General features: G+C 36.4%; 1 protein-coding gene and 1 long non-coding RNA gene across 3 annotated transcripts in view; one reads left to right on the forward strand and one right to left on the reverse strand.

Moving 5' to 3' along the window:
• Positions 1–26,982, forward strand: part of LOC145664391 (uncharacterized) — a 225,148-nt gene that overhangs the window by 82,294 nt on the left and 115,872 nt on the right. The gene's annotated exons all lie outside the window — the stretch shown is intronic.
• LOC145664390 (melanization protease 1-like) overlaps positions 1–26,982 on the reverse strand; it is a 266,717-nt gene that overhangs the window by 54,686 nt on the left and 185,049 nt on the right. For both annotated transcript variants that reach the window (XM_081731054.1, XM_081731053.1), the window contains exon 5: positions 25,034–25,218. In XM_081731054.1, the coding sequence (XP_081587180.1) occupies positions 25,034–25,218 (185 nt within the window). The remainder of the gene's footprint in view (positions 1–25,033; positions 25,219–26,982) is intronic.

Below are 26,982 nucleotides of genomic sequence, written 5' to 3' on the forward strand. Positions count from 1 at the left end.
GCATTATACCCAACTAAGACCAGAAGTTTAGTTTGTGATCAGTACAATGGCGTCAAGAGGACGGCGTTCCTGTGTTAACTCACCAAATAGTTTTTGTTATGTGTGTGGCCAGTTTGTAGTTAAAGGACAGTGTAGATCCCTTACGCCATCGGTGAAACTAGCATATTATATATATTTTGGATGTCGTGTGGGAGATCAGGACAAAACTTGGGCACCCAACATAATTTGTGCGTCGTGCTACGTCACTTTACTTGCATGGGCCAAAGGGAAACGGAGGTTCATGAAATTTGCTGTACCAATGGTGTGGAGAGAACCCACCAACCATCTGGATGATTGTTAATTTTGTCTCACAGTAGTTAAGGGACATTCTAAAAAAAGCAAATACACAATAAGTTATCCCAACGTTAAATCCGCAATTAGACCTATTCCGCACGGGGATGAACTTCCACTTCCCGAGCCCCCTACCAACTGGGAAGAGATATGGCCAAAAGACTCTGATAATGATCATGACCTTGATGAACCATCGACATCAACATGTACATCCAAGGATCCAACGTTCATCCCTGACTGTGTTCGCGAGCCACATTTCATCCGGCAATGTGAACTTAATGACCTAGTCCGTGATTTGCACCTGACAAAACAAGAGGCGGAACTTCTGGGATCAAGGCTCCAGCAGTGGAACTTATTGGATGCAGAAACGAACATATCAGTGTACAGGAAAAGGCATGTTCAATTTTCAAGCTATTTCTCAATGCAAGATAATGTGTGCGTATGTACGGATATAAATGGGTTGATGGCGGAGCTACGAATTCCTTACGTTCCAGAAGAATGGAGGTTATTTATCGACGCGTCAAAGGTCAGCCTTAAAGCTGTCCTTTTACATAATGGAAATAAAAAACCTTCTATACCACTTGCGCACTCAGTGAAGATTAAGGAATCCTATGACACCATGTCAACTTTGCTAAATCTTATAAATTACAAGGACCATTGTGGCAAATATGTTGTGATCTCAAGGTAGTTGGTATTTTATTAGGACTGCAGTGCGGTTACACGAAGTACCAATGCTTTTTATGTTTATGGGATAGCCGAGCTGATGACAAACATTATGAAGTGAAGGAATGGGAACCTAGAGTGAATTACGTACCTGGAGAATGCAACGTCAAATACGCTCCTTTGGTAGATCCTAATAAGATATTACTACCGCCACTTCATATCAAGTTAGGACTTATGAAAAACTTTGTCAAAGCCATGGACACATCTGGTGAAGGTTTCAAGTATTTGCGAGATAAGTTCTCTAACCTGAGTGATGCTAAGATTTCAGCGGGAGTGTTTATTGGTCCCCAAATTAGGAAATTAATGCTTGATGATAGCTTTGACAGCAAGTTAAACAGTGCTGAGCTAGCTGCCTGGACAGCATTTAAGTGTGTTGTGCGCAACTTTCTGGGCAATAACAAAGCTGAGAGTTACACAGAAATCGTACAGGACATGATACAGAAATACAAAGAGTTGGGTTGTAGGATGTGTTTAAAAATCCACTTTTTGCACTCCCACCTCAGCTTCTTTCCTGCTAACCTAGGTGCTCTCAGCGACGAACAGGGGGAAAGATTCCACCGAGATTAATGGCAATGAAGGAAAGGTACCAGGGACGATGGGATCCTTCAATGATGGGGGACTATTGTTGGGGTCTTGTTAGAGAATGCAACATTTCTTACGAAAAAAGGAAGTAGTGTACGTTTTTGTAACCCAATGGAAGTTTCATATATTGTGATAGTTTTGATTGTCTTTTCATGACCTTTTGGTACATTTGTATTATTGTTTATTGTAAATTGTCACACTTGTAAATTATATTGTATTATATTTTATATATGTGTTTGTGGTAATAAAGCAAAACGTTTTACCTCGACTTAAGAGATCTGAAAGCATTACTATAAGGTGCAATAAACAGTACACACAGTATACATACAAACATATTTATTTCTCTAGAAAGAATAAAGCGATTATTACGAAACTTGGAGGGTTTGTTAAATATGAATCAAAGTATACTTAGGTATAATTTCTATGTTAGTATATGCAAGGGGACAAGATCTTGGGGTGTAAAATATACAAAAAGGGAAATTTTTGAGGGATTTTCCCGAAAATCCCTCTGTTACGGGAAAATCGTACGTGATGGAGAAAAACCGAGTGCATATTCGAATTCAGCGCAAAAAGTTCCTTTAAGAACAGGTATTTCCTTTTATGTAACAAAACCTTTGTTAACTAGTGAAATCGACAATAAATTAATTTGAAACAAGTTTTGGTTTTTAGAATACTAATCATGTAAAATAGCGGGAAAAGGAATGTAATAAGAAACTTAGTTCCTATATTTTCAAAGAAACCTTGCTTATGTTTTAGAGATTACTGTTTTTTCCGATATCGCAAGGGGAGAGTTCCTCTTTTAGAACGGCAGCGAACACGAAATTTTGAACGAAACAAGGAGACTACAGAGAGCTGCCTAGGTTAGTTTTCAACGTTGGTTGCCGTAGACGCAAACCTTACAAAATCTGTGAAAAAGATGGAAAGAGTACAAAATTCGCACATATTGTTCTCACAAGGGAGGGTCACGAAGTGGCTCCGGTTAGATCCGAACGAGAGAATCGTGTTTGCATTTGATATGACTAGACGAATCCCAAAGTTATACGTGCCACCGGGCTGAATGTCGTGAGTTACAACATATTTTGTACTGTAAAAGTTACGAAGCTGGCACAATAGTTTAAACCGGGTCATTTGTTCGGAAACGGTTGGGTAAATGGAAAACTCGGAGAACTCGTATCTCATCATTTTCAAGGACAAACTTTTAGGGGTAAAAAAGTTTGCCCCAGGGTTCCCCGCAGGGTTCCAGACGGGGACCAACTCGAAATTTCCAAATGGCAAGGGGGTTAAGTAGCACACTGTTTGAAAGCTGTTGTAAAATGAAAAAATGGAGCAAGTCTCGACTCTCTACGACAATCCTGTGGAAATGGCAGCGGGTCAAAACGTAAACAAAAACTTAATTGAAAAGTCCATGGTCACCCCTATAAATCGGAAACGGTGAGACAAATGTGAAAAGAGGAAAGGAACTCTGGCATCATTTTCAAAGTACAAGGATAAGTTAAAACGTCCTGTCTCAGGGCCCCGACATGGTTCCAAGTGGGGTCCAACTAAAAAGTTTCAAATGGCAAGAGAGATTAAGTAGCACATCGTTTGAAAGCTGTTGTTAAATGAAAGAAGATGGAGCAAGTCTCGACTTTCTACGTCAACCCTGTGAAAAAATGGCGGCGGGTCAAAATTGTAAACAAAAGCTTAATTGAAAATCTATGGCCACCTTGAATCCAAGATGGCCGCTTAAAACATTTGTCATTCATACCAGTACAAATTTCAATCTCTATTTTTCTCTATTATGTATTTAGAAACAATAGGGAGACTAAAGAACAATTGATTTTCGATTCACTTCAACTATTATTTCATTCCGTAACAACACGTGTATGTTTTGTTCTTAATGCACGTTCGTCACGGTTCTCTCGATATCATTTACGTAAATATAAGGAATATACGATGAATACACGACTCTGACTTCCTATTCATACTGCTAAACAAAAGTTGAATACATTCGGGTATTTTTTTAAATTTTGTCATACGTAGTTCATACATAAAGGACTTGCTGCACCAATCAGATAGGGAGCTCTATTGGAACATAATCGTGATGGCTACATTTGTATGCCTTTCGTTAGTTTGATCGAAATATTTCATGCAATATCAAATATACGGTACACAAAATATTCATTTACAGGATTGTTGAGCAGTACCAAAGCAGGTATAAATCATTTCAGTGCATCGAGCTGCGCAAACTTTGTTGTTTTGTCACAATATTCCAAGAAATAGCATATTTGTATACAAACTCAGTTTTTATGCTAGCAGCCATATTGGATTAGAGATGATATTTTGTGGATATCTGCTATTAACCATAAATGTAAATACCACATTTCGCTTCTGCAACACCAGTGGTTTGAGCTGGACATGCGTTCGATACGTAGTGCCGTGTTTTGAACTCAAGATGTCGCGTTTTTTTTTTTTTTTTTTTTTTTTTTTAATTTCGCATCTTTTCGTCACCTACTGATCAACATTCATGCTAAATTCGATTTTCCTAGCTTCAGCAGTATGGTATGCCTATCCGTTCGATATAGGTTTTAAGCGGTCATCTTCGATTCAAGGTGGCCATAGATATTCAAGTAAGCTTTTGTTTACATTTTGACCCGCCGCCATTTCGCAATGAGTTGTCGTAGAAAGTCGAGACTTGCTCCATTTTCTTTCATTTTACAACAGTTTTCAAACGATGTCCTACCTAACCCCCTTGCCATTTGAAAATTTTGAGTTGGACCCAGTCTAGGACCCTGGGGCAAAGTTTTTTTTACCCCCCTTGAAAATGGTGGGGTACATGTTCGTCGAATTTTCCATTTACCCAACCGTTTCCGAACAAATGACTCAATTCAAACAATTCTGAAAGTTTTTTTTTTTTTTTTTTATACAATGGAGGTGCCTTTTACAATGGGTGTCCATATGGAGGGAATTATGAATTAAAGCACGCATTAAGGTTTTAAGCGGATCTAAAGAAAATTTGCTGAAACTAACGAGGAAATTATACATGTATAGTAAATACAAGAACAATACGTTTTAATCGAGGAAGCACTCAAGTTCGGTACAGGGTGTTGAAGGTCAGAGCCATTAAGTAAGTTTAGAAGCAGATGCTGCTGCTTAAGGGTAATCTGTCAGATAAATTTAGGGGGTTCCTCAATTATCAACGGGAATGGTCGCCCTTGGTTTGTAGAACAACACAGTGGATCAGACTCAAATTCTGACTTTAAAAAATCATATTTTTGAAATTACCATGTATACAATGTTATTAGGCCTAAACTTTGTAAACCCTTTTCTCCAACTTTACTATTTATGACTGAAATCTGTCACGAATAAGAAAGGAATGAAAAATAATAATAATAAAAAAAAAACATTTCATGTTTAAATGTTGCAAGTTTGAAAATGTAAATATGTAATGTAGTAAATATACAAGTTTCAAGTATAATAAACGATAATAATACCCAGCTTTGATACAATATACAAGAAGTGTGATTTTCCTTTAATTTTTCCCTATCACCCCTATCTCTCGGTGTGAAATATAATAGGATAAAATGGAGGAAGTTCCACAAAATTCTGAATTGGCTTTTTTTTTAATAACATGATAGAAAATAACTTTTCCCAACAGCTTTCGCCAAAGTTTGACGCAATGTGGTGTATATACTGCTCCATTTTTTCAATAGGCTCTTCCTAAGAATCTGAAATCTATGAACAGCGAAAGAGTAAAGGATTAGGATTAGGATTTTAGATTTCAGGGCTTTAGGTATCTAAGGCCACTTAGCCCGTCACGTTTTGAGGGATGATGTCCCTCGGCGGTCCCTCCCTATCTGGGGAAAGGGAAGGAGAAAATGATTGGGGAAGGAAGGAAGCAGGTTAAGACCTATAAGTTAGGTACCACCCCGGCATTTGCCTAGTGGGAATGAGAAAAACCCAGGAAAACCTCATTCAGGATGGATGGCTGAAAAAGAGTTTTACACTTTTTCGACCGAGTGGTTCCAACGGGAATCAAACCCGGGACCGCTCGCACCGAAGGCGAGAGCATTAGCGACTACGCTACGCGGGGCCACAGTGAATAAGAGTAAAGTAACCGCAACTATACCGGAATTTTAAAAGAAATAATTCATTATAATTTTCATAAAAACTACATTCAATTTTAATTAATTAGCACCTGCTTTATGTGAGGTATCTCAATGAATCCCACTTCATAGCGTTAAAACATTTCGGGAAATGAGGGGTAAATTCGCTGTCCATTTTCTAAAATGTTCTGTGTTGAACATTCTGCACTGAATAAATAGTTCCGATGAGCGCAGGTTATGATATGATTTCGGCCATGGGAGGTTTCGGGTAACGAGATTTCTACTCACAAATAGTGCTGTTGAATTTTTGTGACATTTGCGGTTTTCAAAACCGAAACCGCAAATGCGATTTTCAAAACCGAAACCGCAAAAACGGTTTTCAAAACCGAAAACGCAAAAGCTCTTTTCGAAAGCGAAAGTGACTCGAAACCGTGTTTGCGGTTTTATAAACGAAACCCTGTTTGTCCTTTTCAAAGCAGAAACAATGTTTGATGTTTTTAATTACACCTTTTAACAATTGTGAAAGCATCTATCGATCGAGACAATTGTATTGATTTATGTCTGTGTTTTAACTTTTTTTTATTTGTTCCAAGACTATTATGGTAATATATGCAGCACTGTGCGAAAGGGATAGTTCGATGGTTGTACAAGTCACAGCTAAATTAGGATTGCAATATTTTAAAATCAGAAAAGTGGGGAGTTCTAAACCGTAAGTACTGATGTGAACTTGTGTGTTACAAATACTGACCTGGGATCCTTGGCACTTTTTTTTAGTTACTTCTTTGATGACACTTCCAATGTACTTTTCGGTTGCAGGGAAGCAAACTGGACCCCACCTGATTTTCATATATTTTGTAAATTAAACCACGAGGAACATGAATCTGAAGGAATTTTGACATTTCAAATGTCGGAACTCGAGATACTAGAACTTATACAATGGCTTTACATAGTATGTATAAAATTAACGAAGAAAGTTCTGTCGCTTTTTGACCTATCACCTTAGAGCATCGATATGTCACCTAAGACCAGGGGTGTAGCCAGCTGGTTTCTGTAGGAGCCCGTCGTTTCTGAAGGGGGGCCAGCTACAATCTTAAAAAAATGTGTTGCAGCTAGTGTTTTTGAAGCCTGGAAAAAACTGGAAAATTTTGGTTTCCTTCCGGAAAACTAAAAACACTGTTTTTAGCTTCTTCTTCTTCTTCTTCTTCTTCTTCTTATTATTATTATTATTATTATTATTATTATTATTATTATTATTATTATTAATAATAATAATGATGATAATAATAATAATAATAATATCATAAATTATATTACAGATAGTTTGTATTATGTTTAACTAAGAACTACTGCCCCCGACCAAACATTATACCTTTGTGCATAACTATTTCAATACACAGAACCGATCTCTAAAGGTAAACAAGAAAGTTCTATCGCTTTCTCACCCACCACCTCCGAACATTCATATGTCACCTAACACGTATCTGGAAGATCAAGTATAGATCGACAACCTTCTGCAAACGCTCTGGAAGGCCATTTATTCCATCGCGGTAGAAGTTGGTGTTCCGTGAAGCGAAGAAGGTATCAACTGCATTTTGCACCTCTACTTGGGATTTGAGCTGGCATCCTTTTAAGTTGATTGTCCAAGGAAGGGAACAGATGATAATCGGACGGTGCAATGTCCAGGGAGTATGGCGGATGCCTCCAGGGTTTTGAGTATTTCTCGAACACGGCTCAACTGCTGACAGTAGACAGTTGCATTAATGTTCTGCTCTGACCAGCCGGTAGCAGTTCCCGATGCACGAAGTCGCGAGCACTCCACCAAACACACAGCAGCACTTTCTGTTGCATTACTGGTTTCAGCTGTTTTGGAACCAGTTCATGGGATTTTAACCAATGATGACGACGCCATGGAGCTTCTCATCACATGTCAACATCCTGTCCTGAAATGGCTCATTCCTCAGACGAGACAGCAAAGAAACACGGGTATCTGCTCGCATAGCCTTCTGGCCCGGAGTTAATTCATGTGGAACCAATAGACACAAATTGTAATGCTTCCCAAGTTGATGGAGGTGCTGCCGGATGGTTTCTCCACTCACATTGAATGTTAGCCCCAGTTCCTCACAGATCTCTCCACTGTTCGCCTCAATTGCTACCTGAAGATCTTCATTTTGTACATGTGTTGGTCTTCCGGCACGTGGTCGTCTTTCGTGAGTGTTTTGTCACCGTCCTTAAACTTTCTAAACCACCCTTGCACTGTCTGCGTAATCACGACACCATCACGAAAGGCCTGAGATATCTTCCGCCCCACTGCAGTGGCGTTTGACCCAAGTTTGAACTCGTACAGCATACACACCCTCATGACACTCTGTGGAGATTCCATATTCACTCTGTCCTTACACAATTTCACGTTGTAACTGAACTGCCACAAGCAGGTAGAATGTTGGATATACCCACACCATCATCTGACCATCGCCTTTTCTCTATTAGCATTCAACTCACGATGTGAGGATCAATTGAACACAGACCTCCACAAAAAGTGACAGAACTTTCTTGGTTATCTTTATATATCTCACAGGATATAATATGTTTCGTATAGAGAATATATCTATATTAAACTTAAAGTTTTAATATCTCGAGTTCCGGAAGTCGGAATGTCAAAAATCCTTCAGATTCGTGTTCCTTTTCCTTGTGATTTAGTTTACGAAATATATAAAAATCAGGTTCACTTCCGTGGTAACTTTATGTTCGAATATCTCGTGTTACGAAATTCGGAATGTCAAAATTCCTTCAGATCCATGTTCCTCGTGGTCTAATTTACAAAATATATAAAAATAAAGTGGGGCCCAGTTTGCTTCCTTGGTCACTTTATGATCGAATATCTCGAGTACCGAAATTCGAAATGTCAAAATTCCTTCAGATTCGTGTTTCTCGTGGTCTAATTTACAAAATGCATAAAAATTCAGGTGGGGTCCAGTTGCTTCCATGCAACCTACTTTTCAAACGAAACTGAGTTTTCCAGACTGTACATTTTGCTTCAAACTGAGTTCTGCCCTGGCTAACATACGTAAATTCGCTTCTATAAGAGTCGTTAAAGTTACACTTGAAATTGTCGTTCACCATTCTTGTAGCTTATGAAGGCATGAATAATTCAAGTATGTTTGTCACAACATCTACAAACGAATATTCATTCGTATAGAACCTCCAATTCATTACATTAAAAACACATGAACTACACAAAGAAAACTATTGTGCATTACAGCAGATCTCTTATTAGCAAATGGCCCTACACCCGCGCACTGCTCAGATAGCTCACAGCCTGAGCCTGAGCGCGAGTCCAAATTTAACTCAATCGCGATTAAGATTGTCAGAGGTGTAGCGGTTTACGTTGAATATACCAACAATTTATCCACAAAGTCGTCTTAGATTTTTCTCCAATCCCAAAAAGCGGGTGGTTTTTCGTGAATGAGATACGTTTAAGCGAGGGACGAATATAGAACCCGAAAATCGGGTGGTACCCGCAAAAATCGGGTAATATGACAACACTAAGCTAAATAGAAAATAAGGTATATCCCTATTTAAGATCACTACACCTGTAACTCATGAAATCCAATTTGAAATCTCATCCACTTAGACTGAGATCTTTTATATTATCATTACTCTTTCACCTTGTTTTTAAATAGTACTGCCACTCTTTCTTTTGTTAACAAAAAACACCACCTCCCTTTCTTTAAAAAAAGAAAAGAAAAAAATTTAAATCGCAATACACAATTTTATTGTTGATTTGCTGCCACTCCGATAAATGTGAATTTTGCGGTTTTGCATGTGTTGACTGGTTTCTTATCGCAAGTCCCAGACACCTGCAATAGTTCATACGTGAAGGGAACACCGATCATATTTTATTCTATATCTTTTTACTTCCCAATAACGATAGCCGTGCCTCTTTGTGAGAAACTGCAACTTATTATTTTTTTTTATTCTGCCAATTGTAAAAGTATACTAAACAAGAATTTCCCTACACATTAAGACATTTTAAGAAAAAATATCCTCTTTCCCTCTGCAAATTTTGAACATTTTTTCCCTACGCCGAGGGAAATTTCCTTCCATCTGGCAACTGTGAGCCGAAGATGGGAAAGATTCTTTGCTGTTTTCTCGTCGTTACTTGATATTAGTGCTGTCGAATTTTTTATGACTTTTGCAGTTTTCCGTTTTTGAGAAAACCGGTTTTCTGAAAACCGAAAAAGGGTTTTCAAAACCGAAACCGCAAAAACGGTTTTCAAAACCGAAACCGCAAAAGCGGTTTTCAAAACCGACATTTTGGTTTTATGAAATTTCACTTTTTTCAAAAACCGGTTTTTGGTTTTTTTCAAAAACCGATTTCGACAGCACTACACAACACTTTCGCTCGCGGGTATTTAGCTACTTATTCCGTTGCAACGCCCACACGAAAAATCGTATTGGGCGCCGAGGTTAAGGGACGCCGAAACAAAAGGAAGATGTTTGCGTTTGCCGGTTGCGTCCTTACATATACAAAAATAATGTATTTTATTGAATATTTTATGCTTACAGTTAGTTTTTTTTAAATAATTTAGGCCTAGAATATGTGCATTAACCGACTGTAATAACCTCAATAAAATGACAATCCATAATACACATAGTACGAGATATCGTTCAGAATAAATTCTGTAAGCAAACAGCTTCAAAAGAAAACTTAATTTACATATTGGTTTGCTTGATTTGAAATGTGAAAAATGCATTGGAAGGTATAAGATCAGAGAAAGGTCTAAGTCGTGTTATATGTTGCTAATTAAGGCAAGAGAACTGGCAGAGAAATTGGAGATTAATCCACAATTCTCAGGTGGGACTTACATCAGGCCACTAAAAATCAAATAATGCTTGTACATTGGCATACTGAGAAAAATCCGTTCTCCGGACAGCGGAATATGGCACAATATACGGAATCCTCTTGTTTACTATAGAAATCAGAACGGAGCATACGTTATCCGTATGCTACATAGGTACTGCCCTTAGATGTTACATCATGCCGTTGCAGGATGTCCGATATCTAATAGTCTTCCGTATATTTTACATGTATGTGAGTTACCTTCGTCAGCTATATGTTATGTACGTCCATTTGTATGTGAGATCCTGACCGCCTATATTGTTTCATACGGAAAGTACGTACAGATGGAACACTTATACAGAAAGTATTATAAAACATGCGTTTTCAGTTATACGTCTGCTGTACGTTAAGTCCAAAAACTACAGGATTTACAAATGTAACATACGATCTTACGTACGCCACATATATTTTTTTCTCAGTGCAGAAAGAATGTCAAGTGACCTAAGTTGAAAACGAAAATTTTCCAGGAGAGACATTTGTAGTTCAACATCTTAACGAAAGTTTTTGAAAATATTTTTGAAAACAGTAAATTATTAGACCACAAACTACCAGCAGAACGTGACAATAATATGACTTTTTCGTAAGACGTTGAAGTTCAAATATCGGCTCTCTGAAATATTTCAATTTTGTACCCAAGTCACATGGCATTCAAACGCTCTATTTGAATGTGCTTTCAAAAAGTTAAGACAGGATCAGGAAGGATTTCTTTCAAAGTTAAATTTTTAAGTGAGTTTATGTGAGTGAGAAACAACCAGATCATCAGAAAGATTTGAACAATTGCTAACTTTGAACTTTCGCGTGTCATTCTGAGCCTTCAGAAGTGAGAAAGAAGTCAATGTAGAAAGTGTTGTATCAATCTGCAGTCTGTTTCGATGTAAGAAATCAAATGTGATAACGACGGAAACAGCTACTGAAACAGCTCTTGCCTTTGTTACAAATCCTGTCGTATAAAAGATGCTCAAAAGAGACGTTGTCCTCCATAATCTCAAATTCATTTATTAAAACTTTCTGAAGATTTTTGTTAGTTTAAGAGTTTTACTTAACATTCTGGTGTGAGTTGCAGTTTAGAAGAATACTAACCCAGAGTAAAACTAATAGAAAAAGCAACCTCAGGTTCTATTTCACGTGAATGTTATTAGAAACATTGTGAACAGAAAATGAATTACTGAACACCATAGATGTAGGAAAGATATTAAGAGATTTTTCCGAGCACAATCCCAGAAAAATACAAGTTTGATGTTTTGTGTTTTACCTGAAACTCAGAAAAGTTCAATCTACTTTCAAGTATGACTCTCTGCATTGAACTAGATTTGTTTAGTCATTTTATATATTTTTCCTTTGCTTAAATTTATATTTCAATAAACACGGCTGTTTTTATATCCTTTTTACAAGTACCATGCTATAAATTTCAACGTAGTTATAAGTACTAGAGTAAAGTACCAAAGTAATAGAGTCTACTGCTGTGGGCAAAGGAGCAATGTACCTTGCGCTGCTATTATAAACAGCGGCACGTTTACGCAAAAAGATATTCTAGTCCTAGTTTTTACAGAGGGAAGGGGATAGGATGCCAAGTCACTCACATTTACCATATTTTAGGCGGTGATTTTTCGTTCCAGAGATTTGTTCATATACTGAACTTCCTTGATTATGGTGTGCTTTATTCTACAGGATGAGTTATAAATCTCCATACAAATGGTGAAATCGGTTATTAATGTATATTTTCTTTTTACAAATAGGACTATATTGTGCTACAGTTAAAGGATATTAGCATTTCACTCCTCGCATTTTGCAGTACGACATCCATTGTGGATTGCTCTCTGTCCAGTATCTGGCATTTGCTCTGTTTACTTCACCAGTGACATAAAATTTCGCCTTATCTAAAATAAAAATAAAAAAACAGTGGAACAACAAAATCAGGAACATTCTCGTAAATGTTCAGTGCACACTCTCAAAACTCTGCTCTACAGTCAGGATCGTCCTCTGTAAGATGTTGCAATAACTGCAGATTGTATGGGTGACACTTATTAGTGTGTAAAATGCGCATGGCACTGCTTTGGCTGATACCAATTACCCCAGACAGGCGTCGTGTCACTTTTGTCAGACTTCTGGTAATCGCTGCCAGCACCATTGTTGGCGTACCTTCCTCTGTTACTGTCCTTGGTTTTCCAGTCTTGCGTTCGTTGGCGACGGAACCTCTCCAGAATTTCTTGATAACTTTGGCCACGGTGTCATGGGTTATATGCGTTCTGTGGGTTTCATTGAATGCATTTGCTACATGGCAGATTGTACCACTTCCAGACAAACTTCCCACGTCTATATTTCAAGAGTATGAAGACAGAAAATGGACCACCCTAAGGAAACCCTCGCACACAGTGTTTATCCAACACAAAACCCATTTAAAATGAGAAGGAATCAAAGCAGGGAATCTCGCATAAGAGGTGAACCTTATATCAGTGAACCATCTTGCCTACCTAGACCATACTACTGTCATGCACCATTAACGCAAACTGTACGAAGTTATATGTTTCCGCAGGATCGAAATAGGATATGTGGATTTTCATAATCTGAAATGAATCACTCTTTCTTTGTTGCAACAATAATATTTTCGTTTTAGTGATGATTTGGATATTCTATTAACTTAAAGCATGATTTTCGAGTTTTGAATCATTATCAAAAATCAAGTTTGAAACTACTGGGAGACGTAACGTAAAATGGAATGAAATCTTTAAGTTTTACGTCCCACGCTTATGCCGGTTAGGCTAAAGGAGACGGTGATGATGAGAGATGAGTGAAATGGTAGAATGAAGAAAGTGGGAGGAAACGGGAGAACCCCGATAAAACCCACGAACACGGTGTTTGTCCATCACAAAGTCCACACGGCTCGAGCTGGGATCGAACCAGGGACCCCAAGCACTGGATGTGAACACTCTACCACTGAGCCACCGCGCCCCCTCTAAGACGTAACGTAATCTCTGCAACTTTGGCGCTTCGAAGATTTTATCAAGTATCCAGAACGAGTACGAAGAATGCGAGATTGTTGCAAGAGCACGTTGATGGGCCAGGATACTTTCAATGATTTTCTCAGATCACCAAGGAACTCGCCGTTTTAGACCATCGCCTCAACATGCTACACAATGCAGTGTGGAGTCATGGGCATCGTTGTTCACATCTGCTCAAATGTGTAAACGGCTATACATGTCGGTAAGTCTAGAGATTAAACTCACTGAGCTCGCGAAATGTCAGCCAATCAGTTCGATTCGAGTCGAAGCGTCAAAGATCGCAAAAATTAGTAATAGGGAGACTCTCTGTTTTCAATGAAAACTGATCGCTGCCACAGAAGTCAGGACGCATTTTGCATGTGAAGGAAGCCTCAAGGAAAACACTATACAGGGAGAGGTCAATGCATAGCTAGGTACAGGATCCAGTAGAAAAATGAGTAAGACTATTGGCATTAAAGACAACCATCCCACTTCCATCGAGGAATTCCATCACGTTATGGTCACGATCCCCAGTTCGAATAGAGTCAGAAGGTGATGGTACGCATTCAGGTTACCGATAATCAACAGACGCGGCTCAACCCATTGTGAAGTTAAAAAATCAAGTGCAAAAAGGAAGGCTTCAATACAAGGATCAGATAGTGATCGGGCGCTGGAAGAAAGCAAGCATTGAAACTGCTTACAACTGGTAGATTAAGTTAATTAACCGGGAATGAAAGCCATTGAGTACTACAATTGTTATATCGTCAACGGAGCAACTACCAGTATGTTTGTCACATCTGTAAATTGTGCAATGAGATAAATAACTGCCTAGATTGAAAATAAGTTTCCTGGAAGTAAATAGCAGCTGATCAACGGTCAGATAAAGTTGTTTCAATTTCTCAAGATGACTATCTTAGCTGCCAAGATTTCACTGTAGAAGCTTAATAGTTGGAAGGATCAACATTTGAGACGAACGTTTCCTCCTGAGACAATTAACATCCACTCAATATAATCAGTTCATCCTCCACCATATCCGATTTCGGTGAAGTCGAAAGTGGCTTGCGAATTGTTGGAGATTTTGATTTCTTCGGTAAGAGCATAGGGTCATCAAGGCGACGCCAAATATGCTGACTTAACTCGATGCCAGCAATATATGGCAAGTAACAATGTGGTAGTGTTAGCTTCAGACAACCGTTACGCTCACGAAGTGTTTTGGAAGGTTTGTGAGATAATGTGATGACTGGAGTATCCGGTTTGTCCTCTTAACTGAAGAGAGCTTAGTTTGCATGCAAACGTCAGATTTCTTGATAGCCACAAATTTCCGATAATTAGCAGCAAGAAAGGCAAACGTAACACGAAGAAAGGTTATAGTGCTCTCTTTCAGATGACGTTTCGCATCAGTTGCAGAAATATTTTCGACAACAACAAGCTCTTTGCAAAGCTGTTATTTTTAAAAAGCTGGACAGTCCTAGGCAAAGCGGAATGATCACCGTTACAGTTGGCATAACAGAGCTTGGTCGCTGTACAGGGATACGCACCATGTCTTCTCCAGTCAAAATTTCTGCAAATAGCAAACGCTGCATTACATGACATGGTGTGGCCAAAGTAATGACATTTAAAACGACGAAGAGGACTAAGTATCTAAGGTAATACTTTCTGTCAATAATTTGCAGCCTTTATGAACTCTGGGAGCGTAGGTAAATTAAAAGTAATAATAATCAATGACTGAGTTGCATCTGACTTTTAACTTTTAATTTGAGCTGATTCTACTACTTGTTGGTCTGCCAGTTCAAGTTTAATCTCCTCTTCAGTGGCATTCAAGAGATATAAACATGAAATCACTCCCCGAATGACATTCAATAGAAAGCGATGTTCTACTGATATGGGAACTTATCCGATATTACCCAATTTAATTCGCTTATTAGTTTGCTTCTCATCTACTGTTTACACTAGCAAGATGCCATTCTGTAAGTTTTAAATATATTTAACCTGTCCGGTGTTGTAATAACTTTATTAATAAAGAAAGGGGACAGCCCTTAATACCACTCGGACAGGTAGCTTCTCCATTGTCAGTAAGAATATCTTTGTCTTTTATTACAATATATCAAACTACAGAAATCGGGGTAGGCTACTTCTCTTCTTCAGATGGTCTACTTAGAGAATGGTTATCTCATTCTCACTTGGACTTCTTACAAGAGGGCGAGTCCGGACTTTTCCCTGATGATTATTTGTCCATAAAATGTGGTTGAATTTAAAGATTTATGAATAAAGCAATGTTGAGTTGATTTTTAGTTTAACGTTCCTTTCAGCAGTGAGGCTACATGAGACGTGGACCTACTGATTAACGTGGAATCCGAACCACATGAGCTCCTGCCGGAAATCGAACCCGGGTCTCCCACGCCGGATAAAGCAGTGTGTGTACGCCGCAACTTCACACTGGGGCGTTTACAGGAAGAACTTACTCTACCCCTATAGCAATCTCTCGGGTACTTCCTCGGCAGATTATCAGCGTGAAGCGAATGTGGTCAAAGAAAATGACAGGTATGCCATACCATCACACCCGTCTACAAAACAATGGCGCCGCAATAATAATGATAATGACACAAAAACCAATAAAAACACAGATTAACCAAATACTACATTTACAAATTCTAAAGATGTAACAAATAAAATGGTGCGGAGTTTTTAAAATATTTTATATTCTTATATATTTATGGGGTTTATAAAATTTTATACAAAAAGTAAACAACACACTGAACTCTCACACAAAAGTTAGGATGGAATTGTGGATATGCACTTCTGTTGAGAAAGACATACACTGTCCAATTTTTTTTTATCGGGGCTTCCACAAACCACCCGCAAGTTGGTAGGTAGTCGTGGCTGAGACGGCATGTGAAAAACATGCAGATATAAGGAGGTTACGCATTATAAATGACGACGCTTACTCAGTTTCACCCCTTGCCGACGATCCACTACATGAAGGGAGCTCAAAAGATATCTAGGAATTAATATACAATTGTAAAGCTAATGTAATACTAGGATACAATAGTATTTGGCAATTGAAAGGAAACAATAACTTTATATCGCTACTTTGAAAAGTCTAAATCACAATTTGGAGTACTATTTTGTGAATAGGATTTGTTCTGCCTATTAGGAATAGCATAGCCACATCTTGAAGATAATATTTTATGGGAAAAACTAATATGTGATTTGTATTGCTAGAAATTATTGACGTTTTCACTAATTATATAATACTTTGCTATTGATGGGAAAGTATAAATAAATTTGAAGCAGGAATCATGAAAACAAAATCCAAAGAAATACAATCTCAGAATGCTATAAGAGGTCCAGTCAAGAGTATTTTTCTTGTAGGAACGAACATTACTGTAAAAGTTCTGATATTTTCACTAAACATTACAAAAATGTAATCTCAAACTCATGCTTCTGTGGACAGAGGACTTGTGCAAATGAAAGGAGATGACGTTGTCACTGTTAATTAAAATAAAATAGTTCATGGGCAATTCTACAGTGTAAAATTGAATAATTTGCGAAACAAAACATAGTCCTCAATACACAGGGTATTTCAAACCAACACCGACAACGTTTCGGAGGTGATTCCTGACACCAAGATAGGACAAAAAGTATAGACCAACCTGAGGGCACAAATGTTTCCTTTCGGAGTTATAGGCTGCCGAAAACTTGAAAAGTAAACTTTAAAGGTCCATAGCTCCAAAGCTATGGGATCTACCGTAGTCGGGTCAAGACTTCACTTAGCAACTAATATGTAGGGTTTCCAAAAATACATGTTTCAGAATCCTAAGGTACTCACGCAACGATTTTTATAGAGCGAGTTTGGCTACGGTCATACATTTTGAACTAAGTAGTAGGCCACCAGTTATGGCTCGCTGAGTCAGTAAAATTTTTTGTGACATCATAGCTCAAAGGTCAATGACCTTGGCCCGTGGTCAATAACCTAGGGGTACTTAGAATTATACCCTCTAGATTTTTTTCAGAGTTAACTAGAACCACCCCCCTAAATTTTGGTAGGGGTATATAGAACTACCACCCTTAAATTTTGGAAATTGCCAAATTTAAAAATTTAGTATGGTAGCCTAGCTTCAGGGTATGTACCTCTATTACTATTGGGGATCCCCCTTGTTCCATTTTATGGGTAAAAAATTGCTAAAAATTCAAATTTCGGAGGTTTTTGACCTAATTTATCCCCTTTTACGAGGTTTAATTACCGTATATAGTTAGTTATATGGGCGTGTACAGGGATCCATTCCCATTTATAAGACACCGGTATATTGATACATCCCTTTAAAATTTTGGGGGGTATCTTGGCCAACCGGTTAAAATATGGAAATTGTCCAATTTAAGCATTTGGTATAATAGTATAGGACCCTAATATGTATCACCATAAATTTGGGTAGTTCATTTCGTTCCCTTTTATGGGTAAAAAATTGCCAAAAATCAAATTTCGGAGGTTATTGACCCATTTTATTCCTTTTGGATGTCTTATTACCTTATGTGATCATGTGAGCATGTACAGGAATCTATTCTATTTCTTAAGATATAAGCACATCGATGCTTCTATCTTAAAATTTTGGCAAAGGTACATTGGCCCACCCTTAAATTTTGGAAATTGTCCAATTTAAAATTTGATATAATAGTATAGGACTCTAATATGTGTCACTAGTTATAAGCTTCGGTGATACATCCCGTTCCCTTTTTACAGTAAAAGAATTGCCAAAAATTGGTACGACCATGTGTTCGGTTATTGACCCAATTTATTCCCTTTGATAAAGTTTTATTACCTTATATAATTATATGGACGTGTACAGAGGTCTATTTTCTTTCTTAAGATAAAGGTACATTAAATTTTGGCAAAGGTACATTGACCCACCCCTCAAAGTTTAAAAATTGTCCAATTTGGTATAATAGTACAGGGTCCTAACAAATATCATTATAGATTTCGTTCCCTTTCATGGGTAAAAAAAATGTTATAAATGTAAATTTTGTAAGTAATTGAACCCCTTTGATAAGGATGTATGTGTAAAGGGGTCCATTTCCCTTATACTTTGATTTTCTCTTTTAAAGTCTGTTTGGTATACATAGGATCATCTCTTAGATTTGGGAATTATCAAATAAAATTCGGTAAACATTCTCTAGAACCCTTTGTAAATGTTGGTGTCCCTCTTTTGGCCAAATATTCAAATTTCGAAGGTTATTGACCTATTTTATCTTCCTCGATACGGCTTTATTACTTTTTTCATAAGACACAGGTATATTTGTGCACCAATCTTAAAATTTTTGAAGGGGTACAATTCTTATTGCCAAATCAATAATTGGTAATTGTTCTTAGAATTGGGTGGTATCCCATTCTTTGGGTAAATCATTGTCCAATATTAGTATGATCACGTGGTCACTTATTGACCTATGATGGGATTATGGGTCCAGGACATTGGTACATTGATACGTTCCTCTTAAACTTTGGGAGGATCACTGCTTAAATTTGAGAATTGTCAAAATGAAATTACGTCATTGGTCTTGAATATTCCAGCCTATTTGCCAAAATGTAAACGTAAGCAATACGTCGTACCACGTGATTGACCTTGATGAAGTATATATATATATATATATATATATATATATATATATATATATATATATATATATATATATGGTAGTGTTCAGGGATTCATTTCCTTTTCAAAATTTGTTGTGGTACTTCTTACGTTTGGGAGTTATCAAATAACGCACTTTTGGACAACAGTTGGTTTTGCTAAGGTTAACAATTGACGGAGGTTATTGACCTAATTGAGAGCTAACTACAACATATAATTATATGGTTCATTCTGGGACTTAGGTATAGCGAGAGATGTATGTAGGACCATTCTTTAAATTTGGGAATTGTGATAAACAAAATTTTAGTATGAGGCGCGAAGTTTGAATGTTGAATACCTGGTGGTGGTTGGTTTTCCCTTGAGTTTTCAGAAATCTGATAGGTAACGTTATTGAACCTTATGGCTCAAAGTCTAAAGGCAATACATGATACCTGATATGCTACAACACTGAAATTTAGTCACAAGGTGATATAATCCGATCACTGACACAGTTATTGTTGATGCAATTTGATTGGTTAATCACTACCTTTCATGCAATCTGATTGGTTGATGACTTTCAAATCTTTGCTGCATTCAGTTTTAACATTTATCGATTACTGTTTAAAAGTTTGAACATTTTGGAATTTTAAAAGTGAATTTTTTTTATTTTTTCAAAATGTTGATTATTTTTGTTTGAAAATTTTGTTTGACTTCCTTTTTCAATTTTTTTCAAAATTTTTGAATTTTTAGAAATTTTTAATTTTTTCAACATTTTAAAATTTTTTTAACATTTCATGAAATTTTGTTTCAAAATTTTTTCAACGTTTTAAACTTTTTCTTTGATATTTTTACTCAAAAATTTTTGTTTAAAATTATTTTTTGATTTTTTCAAAATTTTATTTAAAAATGTTTGGTTTCCATTTTTTAAATTATTCTTTTCAAAATTTTGATTGGAAACAATTTTTTTTGCTTGAAAATTTTCTTTTAGTTAGAACATTTTTGTTTCTCTGTTAAATGTTGGTGAAGAAACGGAAAACCGTTTGTTTGTTAATTGAATAATTGAAAACCGATTGTTTGAAATTCTTAGTTTCAAAATTGTTGTTTGAAATTTTTACGTTGAAAATTTTGTTTCAATATCAATTCCAAAAATGTTTCGTTCCAAATTTTGTTTGACAATTTTTTGTAAAATTTGGTAGAAAATTTTGTTTGAATTTATTTTTGTTAATTTTTTTTCAAAATTTTGGTTTGAATTTTTTAAGATTGTGCACTCATTGGTAAAGAACTGGAACTGTTTAGAACAAAACCATCTGGCAACACTGTTTATTATGATGCAATAGTATACTTCAGAACATGGGGTTGTACTTGAAAAACACCAATCTTTGAAATTGATTATTTTATTACACTGCACTGGTTAATCACATACATCTATACAAGATAAAGGATCTGGATATTGTCGATACAATGTATTTTTACTTCTTGCACGAGTTTGTCTTTAGCGTATAATTTTAATTCCAATTAAAGTCTTTTAAGGTTTATTGCAATATCGATAGTTGGAAACTCAATGTCCATATGATCACAAATAAACTGTTATCAGTACAGGTATGCACCCACGAACGGTGTTGACAACCATCACACCATCTAGATACATGTTGTACAATATGCATAACACATTTCTCAAAATAGTACTTTTTCATATAGGCCAATCTTCAAATGTTGGCAACACTGTACATCACCTCATCATTACTTCATAGTTCTACTCATAAATATATTTTCTAGATGTTATAATTGTTTTCCGTGCCATTTAAGAAAACTTCATTTTGTGCTCAATTTGCAACACTGCACTACATATGATGTTCTTAAGCATGTCTGTGGGTACAATATTTGGTTACTATACTGTTGTGTAAATGTCACTTTGATTACTTTAATCATTTTGAAGTTCTTTCTGTGTCAGTGTATCTTTTGCATTGCTATCTTCACATGAATCTAGATCCTTCTTTCCTCTGTATCTCCTGTGATTCTGGATGCCGGCCCGTAAAACTTTCGATTTCTCAGTTTCTTCATTCTTCTATCGAGTGCATATTGTTTGATTGGGCAATGCTATTACCAATATAAGATGTTCCCTTGTCAGTGAACCATAACGTGGGGCCTACTACTAACTACTCTCCGACCGCCTCTTTAAAAATTGTTGCGTAAGTACCGCCGGATTCTGAAACATGGATATTTTGATAGGGCACATAGTTCCTAAGTGAAATCTTGAACCGACTACGGTAGATCCCATAATATTGGACCCATGGGCATATAAAGTTCATTTTTTTCATGTTTTCGGCACCTATGACTCCGAAAGGAAGCATTTGTACACACATGTTGGTTTATACTTTTTGTCTTATCTTGATGTCAGGAATCACTTCCCAATCGTTGTTGATGTTGTTTCGAAACATCCTGTATATACGTCTCTATCATACATGAAAATGTAAAATATTATATCGTAATAATTTCAAGGAAAATCATGCACGGCTACAGGAGAATTCTCTTTTCGTTGTTTATTTCCGTTTACATTACATATCCTATTACCTTAACTTAAAATTATCGGAAAAGAAAATTTCGGCCAGATTGCTTTCCTTGCTTCAGGAAAGAAAGATACCCATGGGATTTTGAGTACGTGAAATAGAAACTAAATATTAAAAACGTTCAGAGCTTAAGAGTGCAAAATTAATATATCGCGACATTCCTAAATGTGTTTGGAACTCACAGATGGAAGAAACACAAAATCAAATTTATCACGTTTTAGTAGATAGAAGAAAACAATTTAGCATAATTGATATTCGGTCGTTTAGAAGAGCTGATTGTGCTACTAACCACTACCTGGTAGCAGGTAATAAGAGAGAGATTATCGTTGAATAAAGGAAATATAAAACACCTGAAAACGGATAGGGTTAATTTAAAGAAATTAGAGGAGTACCAGGCGAGAGGACAATACCGGATTGAAGTGTCGAATAGGTTTTAGGTTTAGGAAGGTTTGAAATGCAGTAATGTTGAGGTTACTTGGGTTGAAATTAGGGCAGCATTAACATTTCAGTAAAAGAAAAATTAGTACACGTGGAAATACATAGGAACATACTATGGTTCAGCCAGGAATGTGCTAAGCTAGCAGAGAAAAGAAACCAAGAAAAACTGCGTTGGCTACAAAATTTGAACACAGTTTCATTGAAATCAGGTGAAACATTTCCAAACCTTTTAGAACAAAGACAAATATTTTTTGATAGTAAATTAATGAACCTGAAGATAATAGTAACAGCAAAGACATTTGAGACATGTATAAGAGCATCAACGAATTTAAGAAGCGCTATTAATTTCGCACTTAATATTTAAAGAATGCCAACGGATCAACTGATGCAGATATCATTTGGAATGAACTAACAGATTTATTTGACGATCTGCTTAACACGCAGCCAGAATCAATGTTCGTGTAGAAAGGGAAATGCACACAGCAGAATCATTTATTCCAGAGCCCAACCGTATAAATGTAGAACTCGCTATAAAGAAACTAAAGAGATACGAATCTCCGAGTGTAGGTGAAATTCTGGCTGATCCAATTTTAGATAGAGGGAAAAATTGTGGAACAAGATACACAAACTCATTCTCCTTATCTGGAACAGGGACGAATTATCACTAGAATAGAAAGATCAATCTTTGTTCCCATTTACAAGAAAGGCGACGAAACTGCTTCTAATACTTATCTAGGCATCTTCCTTCTGTCAAGATCCTATAAAATCCTCTTAAACATTTTATTAGTAAGATTGACCCATACGCAGATGAAATTATTGGAGCTTATTAGTGTGGATTTAAGCAAAATCGATCGACTACCGACCAGATATTTACCACTCGACAAATACTCAAAAAGAAATGGGCACACAATACCCCGGTACAATTTTTTTTATTGATTTTAGAAAGACCTACGACTCGCTTAGAGGAGTAAGATTGTACATCATTCTTACAGAATTTGGAATGCCAAAATATTACTTAGATTAATTAAGAGTGTTTAAATAAATCCCAAAGTAAAGTTCGGGTAGGAAAATACTTCTTCACGAGACTTCACATCGATTATGTCCTGAAACAAGGAGATGCTTTTCACAGGACCGTAACTTATGGAGGGCAGAGGATAACTGCCCCTTCAGGGAAGTTTCCCGCCGTTCGAGGGGGACCCCACTTTAAGACAAAAGTTTCTTACTGTATATACGATACAAACATGAAATTATAAATGAAGCATCAAACATGTTCACAACCTCACACACACAATACAGCACACAAAAGGGAAATAAATCAAAAATGAGTCGTGGGCCCATTTCAATAAAAAGTGTCTACTATTATTGGCCCTAGAAAAAATATTTTCTTGTATGGCTATGAGATTTGCCAATACAGTCTCCTTAATTAATTTGTTATGTATGGAACGGACGCAGAGGCGTGCGGAAGGGTCCACAAAAGTAAGAGAAAATTGAAAGAAGGATCAATTTTCTGTGAGGGTTCAAAACAACTTTTTCTAGGGGCCAAAATATTAATTCTTGCCCCCCAGAAAAAAATTAATTTACGCCATTATTATTCAATTTTGGTCTGGAGTACCCTATAAGGAGAATCAAAGATAGCAGCCAGTGCCTTAGAGTTAAATGGTATTCACCAGGTTTTGTCGTATGCTGATGATGTAACTATAATAACTAAATACATGAAATTTCATCGGGGTTGAAATATTCCAAATTATGGATGTGTCAAAATATCAAATAATACTTTCGACAAAGTGGGCACTTTCAAATATCTAGGATCAGTATTAACAGACCAAAACCATATCAACAAAAAATGTAATATTGACTGAAAACGGGGAGATCGTGTTGTTATTCAATTGAAAATAATTTGTTTTCGCGAATTCTGTCAAGGAATTTGAAACTTATAATATACAAAATGGTAATTATGTCTGTTATGCTGTATGGTCAAGAAATATGGCCGCTTATTCTGAGGGAAAAATACAGACTGAAAGAATTTGAGAATAGAATCCTGAGTTGAGCGAGAATGGGGAATGACGGAAACTTCATAATGAGGAATTGCATAATTTATACCGTTTACCAAACATAATTAAGGTCATCAGATCTAAGAGGCTTAGGTGAGCAGGTTGTGTACCCAGACTGGAAGAAAGTAGGAACGCTTTCAAAACTTTAACTAGAAATCCAATCGGAAGATGACCATTAGGAAGACCTACGCGCAGATGGGAGGGCAACATTAAGATGGATCTCGCAGAAATAGGAATACGAAGCCATAGCGTTAGTTAGTTTTATATCCAATCGAAAATATGCAGATTCTGGGAGACCTAAGCCAAATTTGGGAGCCCGGGACTTTTCACATACCCAGGATTGGCGCCATGCTTCTTTCTTTTTCCTAAATGAGTATATATTTATTAAACCTAAACATTAATTTTATAAAATATTCCGTTTCTAAATGTGAACATGAATGCTTTCCACTTGAACTAAAGTAGTTACTTCCTATTATATTTGAACTAAAATAGATGTTTCGTGTTAGATTTTCTTATTTTAACATTAATCATAAATTTAACATTAATCATAATATTCAAGATTTCATCCCTCTGATATTTTCTAGCTCCATTTTTACCCGATAAAATTCAATGAATTTTGAGAGATACTCAACCCCGTTTTCTCTGTTTCTGTTTTATTTTCTTAATGAAACATTAAATACATCATTGAATCTTCTATAATTATAGCAAAATCATATCTCTAAATTTGTGTTTTATAGTCAATTAATGTTCTACAATTATAGCAGGAAACTTACCTGAAAAATTAACGTTCTTATTTAATCGGACGAGTGCAATATCGTTCATAAGAATGCTTGGGAGATTGAACTTCTTGTGAGTGTGAATCTTCTCTGGTGTGTAGTCCTGGACTGGGTCAGCACACATGCTGTCGTCACAATCAGGATTGGTCCTGCTATCATGTTCTCCAAGTCGTATTCTAGCCCTAGCATCAGTGAAATATCACGAATATGTAATTAGGTTCTTTTTTAAAACAATGAAAAACATGACCGTATTTTCGTATTAGAGTACTTTTGGAAGTTTACGAATAATAATATTTGCAATGTATAATTATGGATAAATTTAATTGTAGTAAACTTTCTGAATCACTTACAACAATGTGTTTTCTATTTCGTTACGTACAGTTTCTGTTTCAACAATAACTTTTAATTACTACTTTTCTACTTGGTTGTTATTTTAATATTTTACGATAAAAGGAAGGTGATAAAAAGCTGCCAACTTACTTCTTCGTAATAACCCTTCCCCACAACATTTGTATTATATGTATTGGTGATGAGTCTCATTTATTATTATTTATGAAAAGATACATTAAAAACTTACGAGTTTTGTAAACAGTAACCACATTTCCTGACATACATCTACTAGTGTTTTCCTTAATTTTAGTATATCTACTCCAATTCAAACCAATTTGCTTAAGCACTCATATCCAAATTTCCCTGTTCATTCATTTACACACTTTTTCAGAACCAAGTGCATTCTCTTGCCTATCTTATGGACCTTTCAACTGCCATTCCATATAAACCAGCTTCTAGACCAAACTCTTTGTCGACAATACCGTGAATATAGTACCTGAAAGCCACAAGTCTACTATAACCCTCCCTACTAAGATGGTTATTTCGTCAGTCACAAATCACTTCACATAACAAAATTAGTGATTAAAAATGCTTAAATTACTGGCATTATCACCCATGTTCAGCATTCAGACATTTTCGTCGGTAAAACAAGCATAAATTTGTAAGAACAAGCTCTTTCAAGTACTCTGTCAAATTCTGTCTCCAAATATTTTGAGCATATTCTGAAAGATAGTCTTACGGAAAGAACATTTAGATGCTGCTTCCAATAAAGAGAGTCCCAAAGTACTGTTTATATTCTTTCAGTTAATAATAAAAAATTAATAATATAAGTTCGTTAGACTTTGATTGATTTTAGCTGAACATACGCGAGCACGTTTTTACTTCCGTCTCAGGTCGGTAAGCTGGAGGCAGTAGTATTTTACACGAAATTGTAGATGCGAGCAAGTGAATTTTAAAGTGTTAAACTAAAAATATGTTTGAGGTGCAAATATAATGGAGGACTGACTTTGGCACTTCGTCACCATCATATGTAACAACGAAGATATCATGTGGGAAGTTTAAGGTGAAGGGAACTTTGTATAATGTTAACAAAGGACAATGTAGCAGAGAGCAACGAAGAGAAGTGTGGAGAAGGTGTTGCAGCCTTAAACAACGTTTCTGAAAAAAAAATCTGAACGGCAGGTCACATATTTCCAGTTTGTTTAATATTTTGGATTAACATGGTCCAAATAAATGCATTTAGTTGTGTGATTGGATTCTGAATGTATACGAAGTAAGGAGCATATTATTGATTTGATTTTTGATCTTATGAGGCTACTTTCAAACTGAATGGAACAAACTTAACTCCAAACATTGTGCAAGGACAACGAGATAATCTTTTAGGATTAACAGTGTGGTGCAGTGTGTTTGCTAGAGGACTTGCAGAATCAGCGTTGGCTGCAAAATCACTGACAACCAAACACCTTATCATGCTGCAAGAAAAGATTGTGCCAGATACGTACAAAACTATTCAGATGAAAATTGCTTTCTTCAGCAAAACTGGGTAGAACCATCATTAGATTTCTACCTATGGAGGACACTGGAAAATATTGTGTACTCCACTAAATTACTGACAC

The sequence above is a fragment of the Thermobia domestica genome, chromosome 11 (assembly GCF_964235325.1).
Source record: "Thermobia domestica chromosome 11, izTheDome1.hap1.1, whole genome shotgun sequence".
Lineage (NCBI taxonomy): Eukaryota > Metazoa > Arthropoda > Insecta > Zygentoma > Lepismatidae > Thermobia > Thermobia domestica.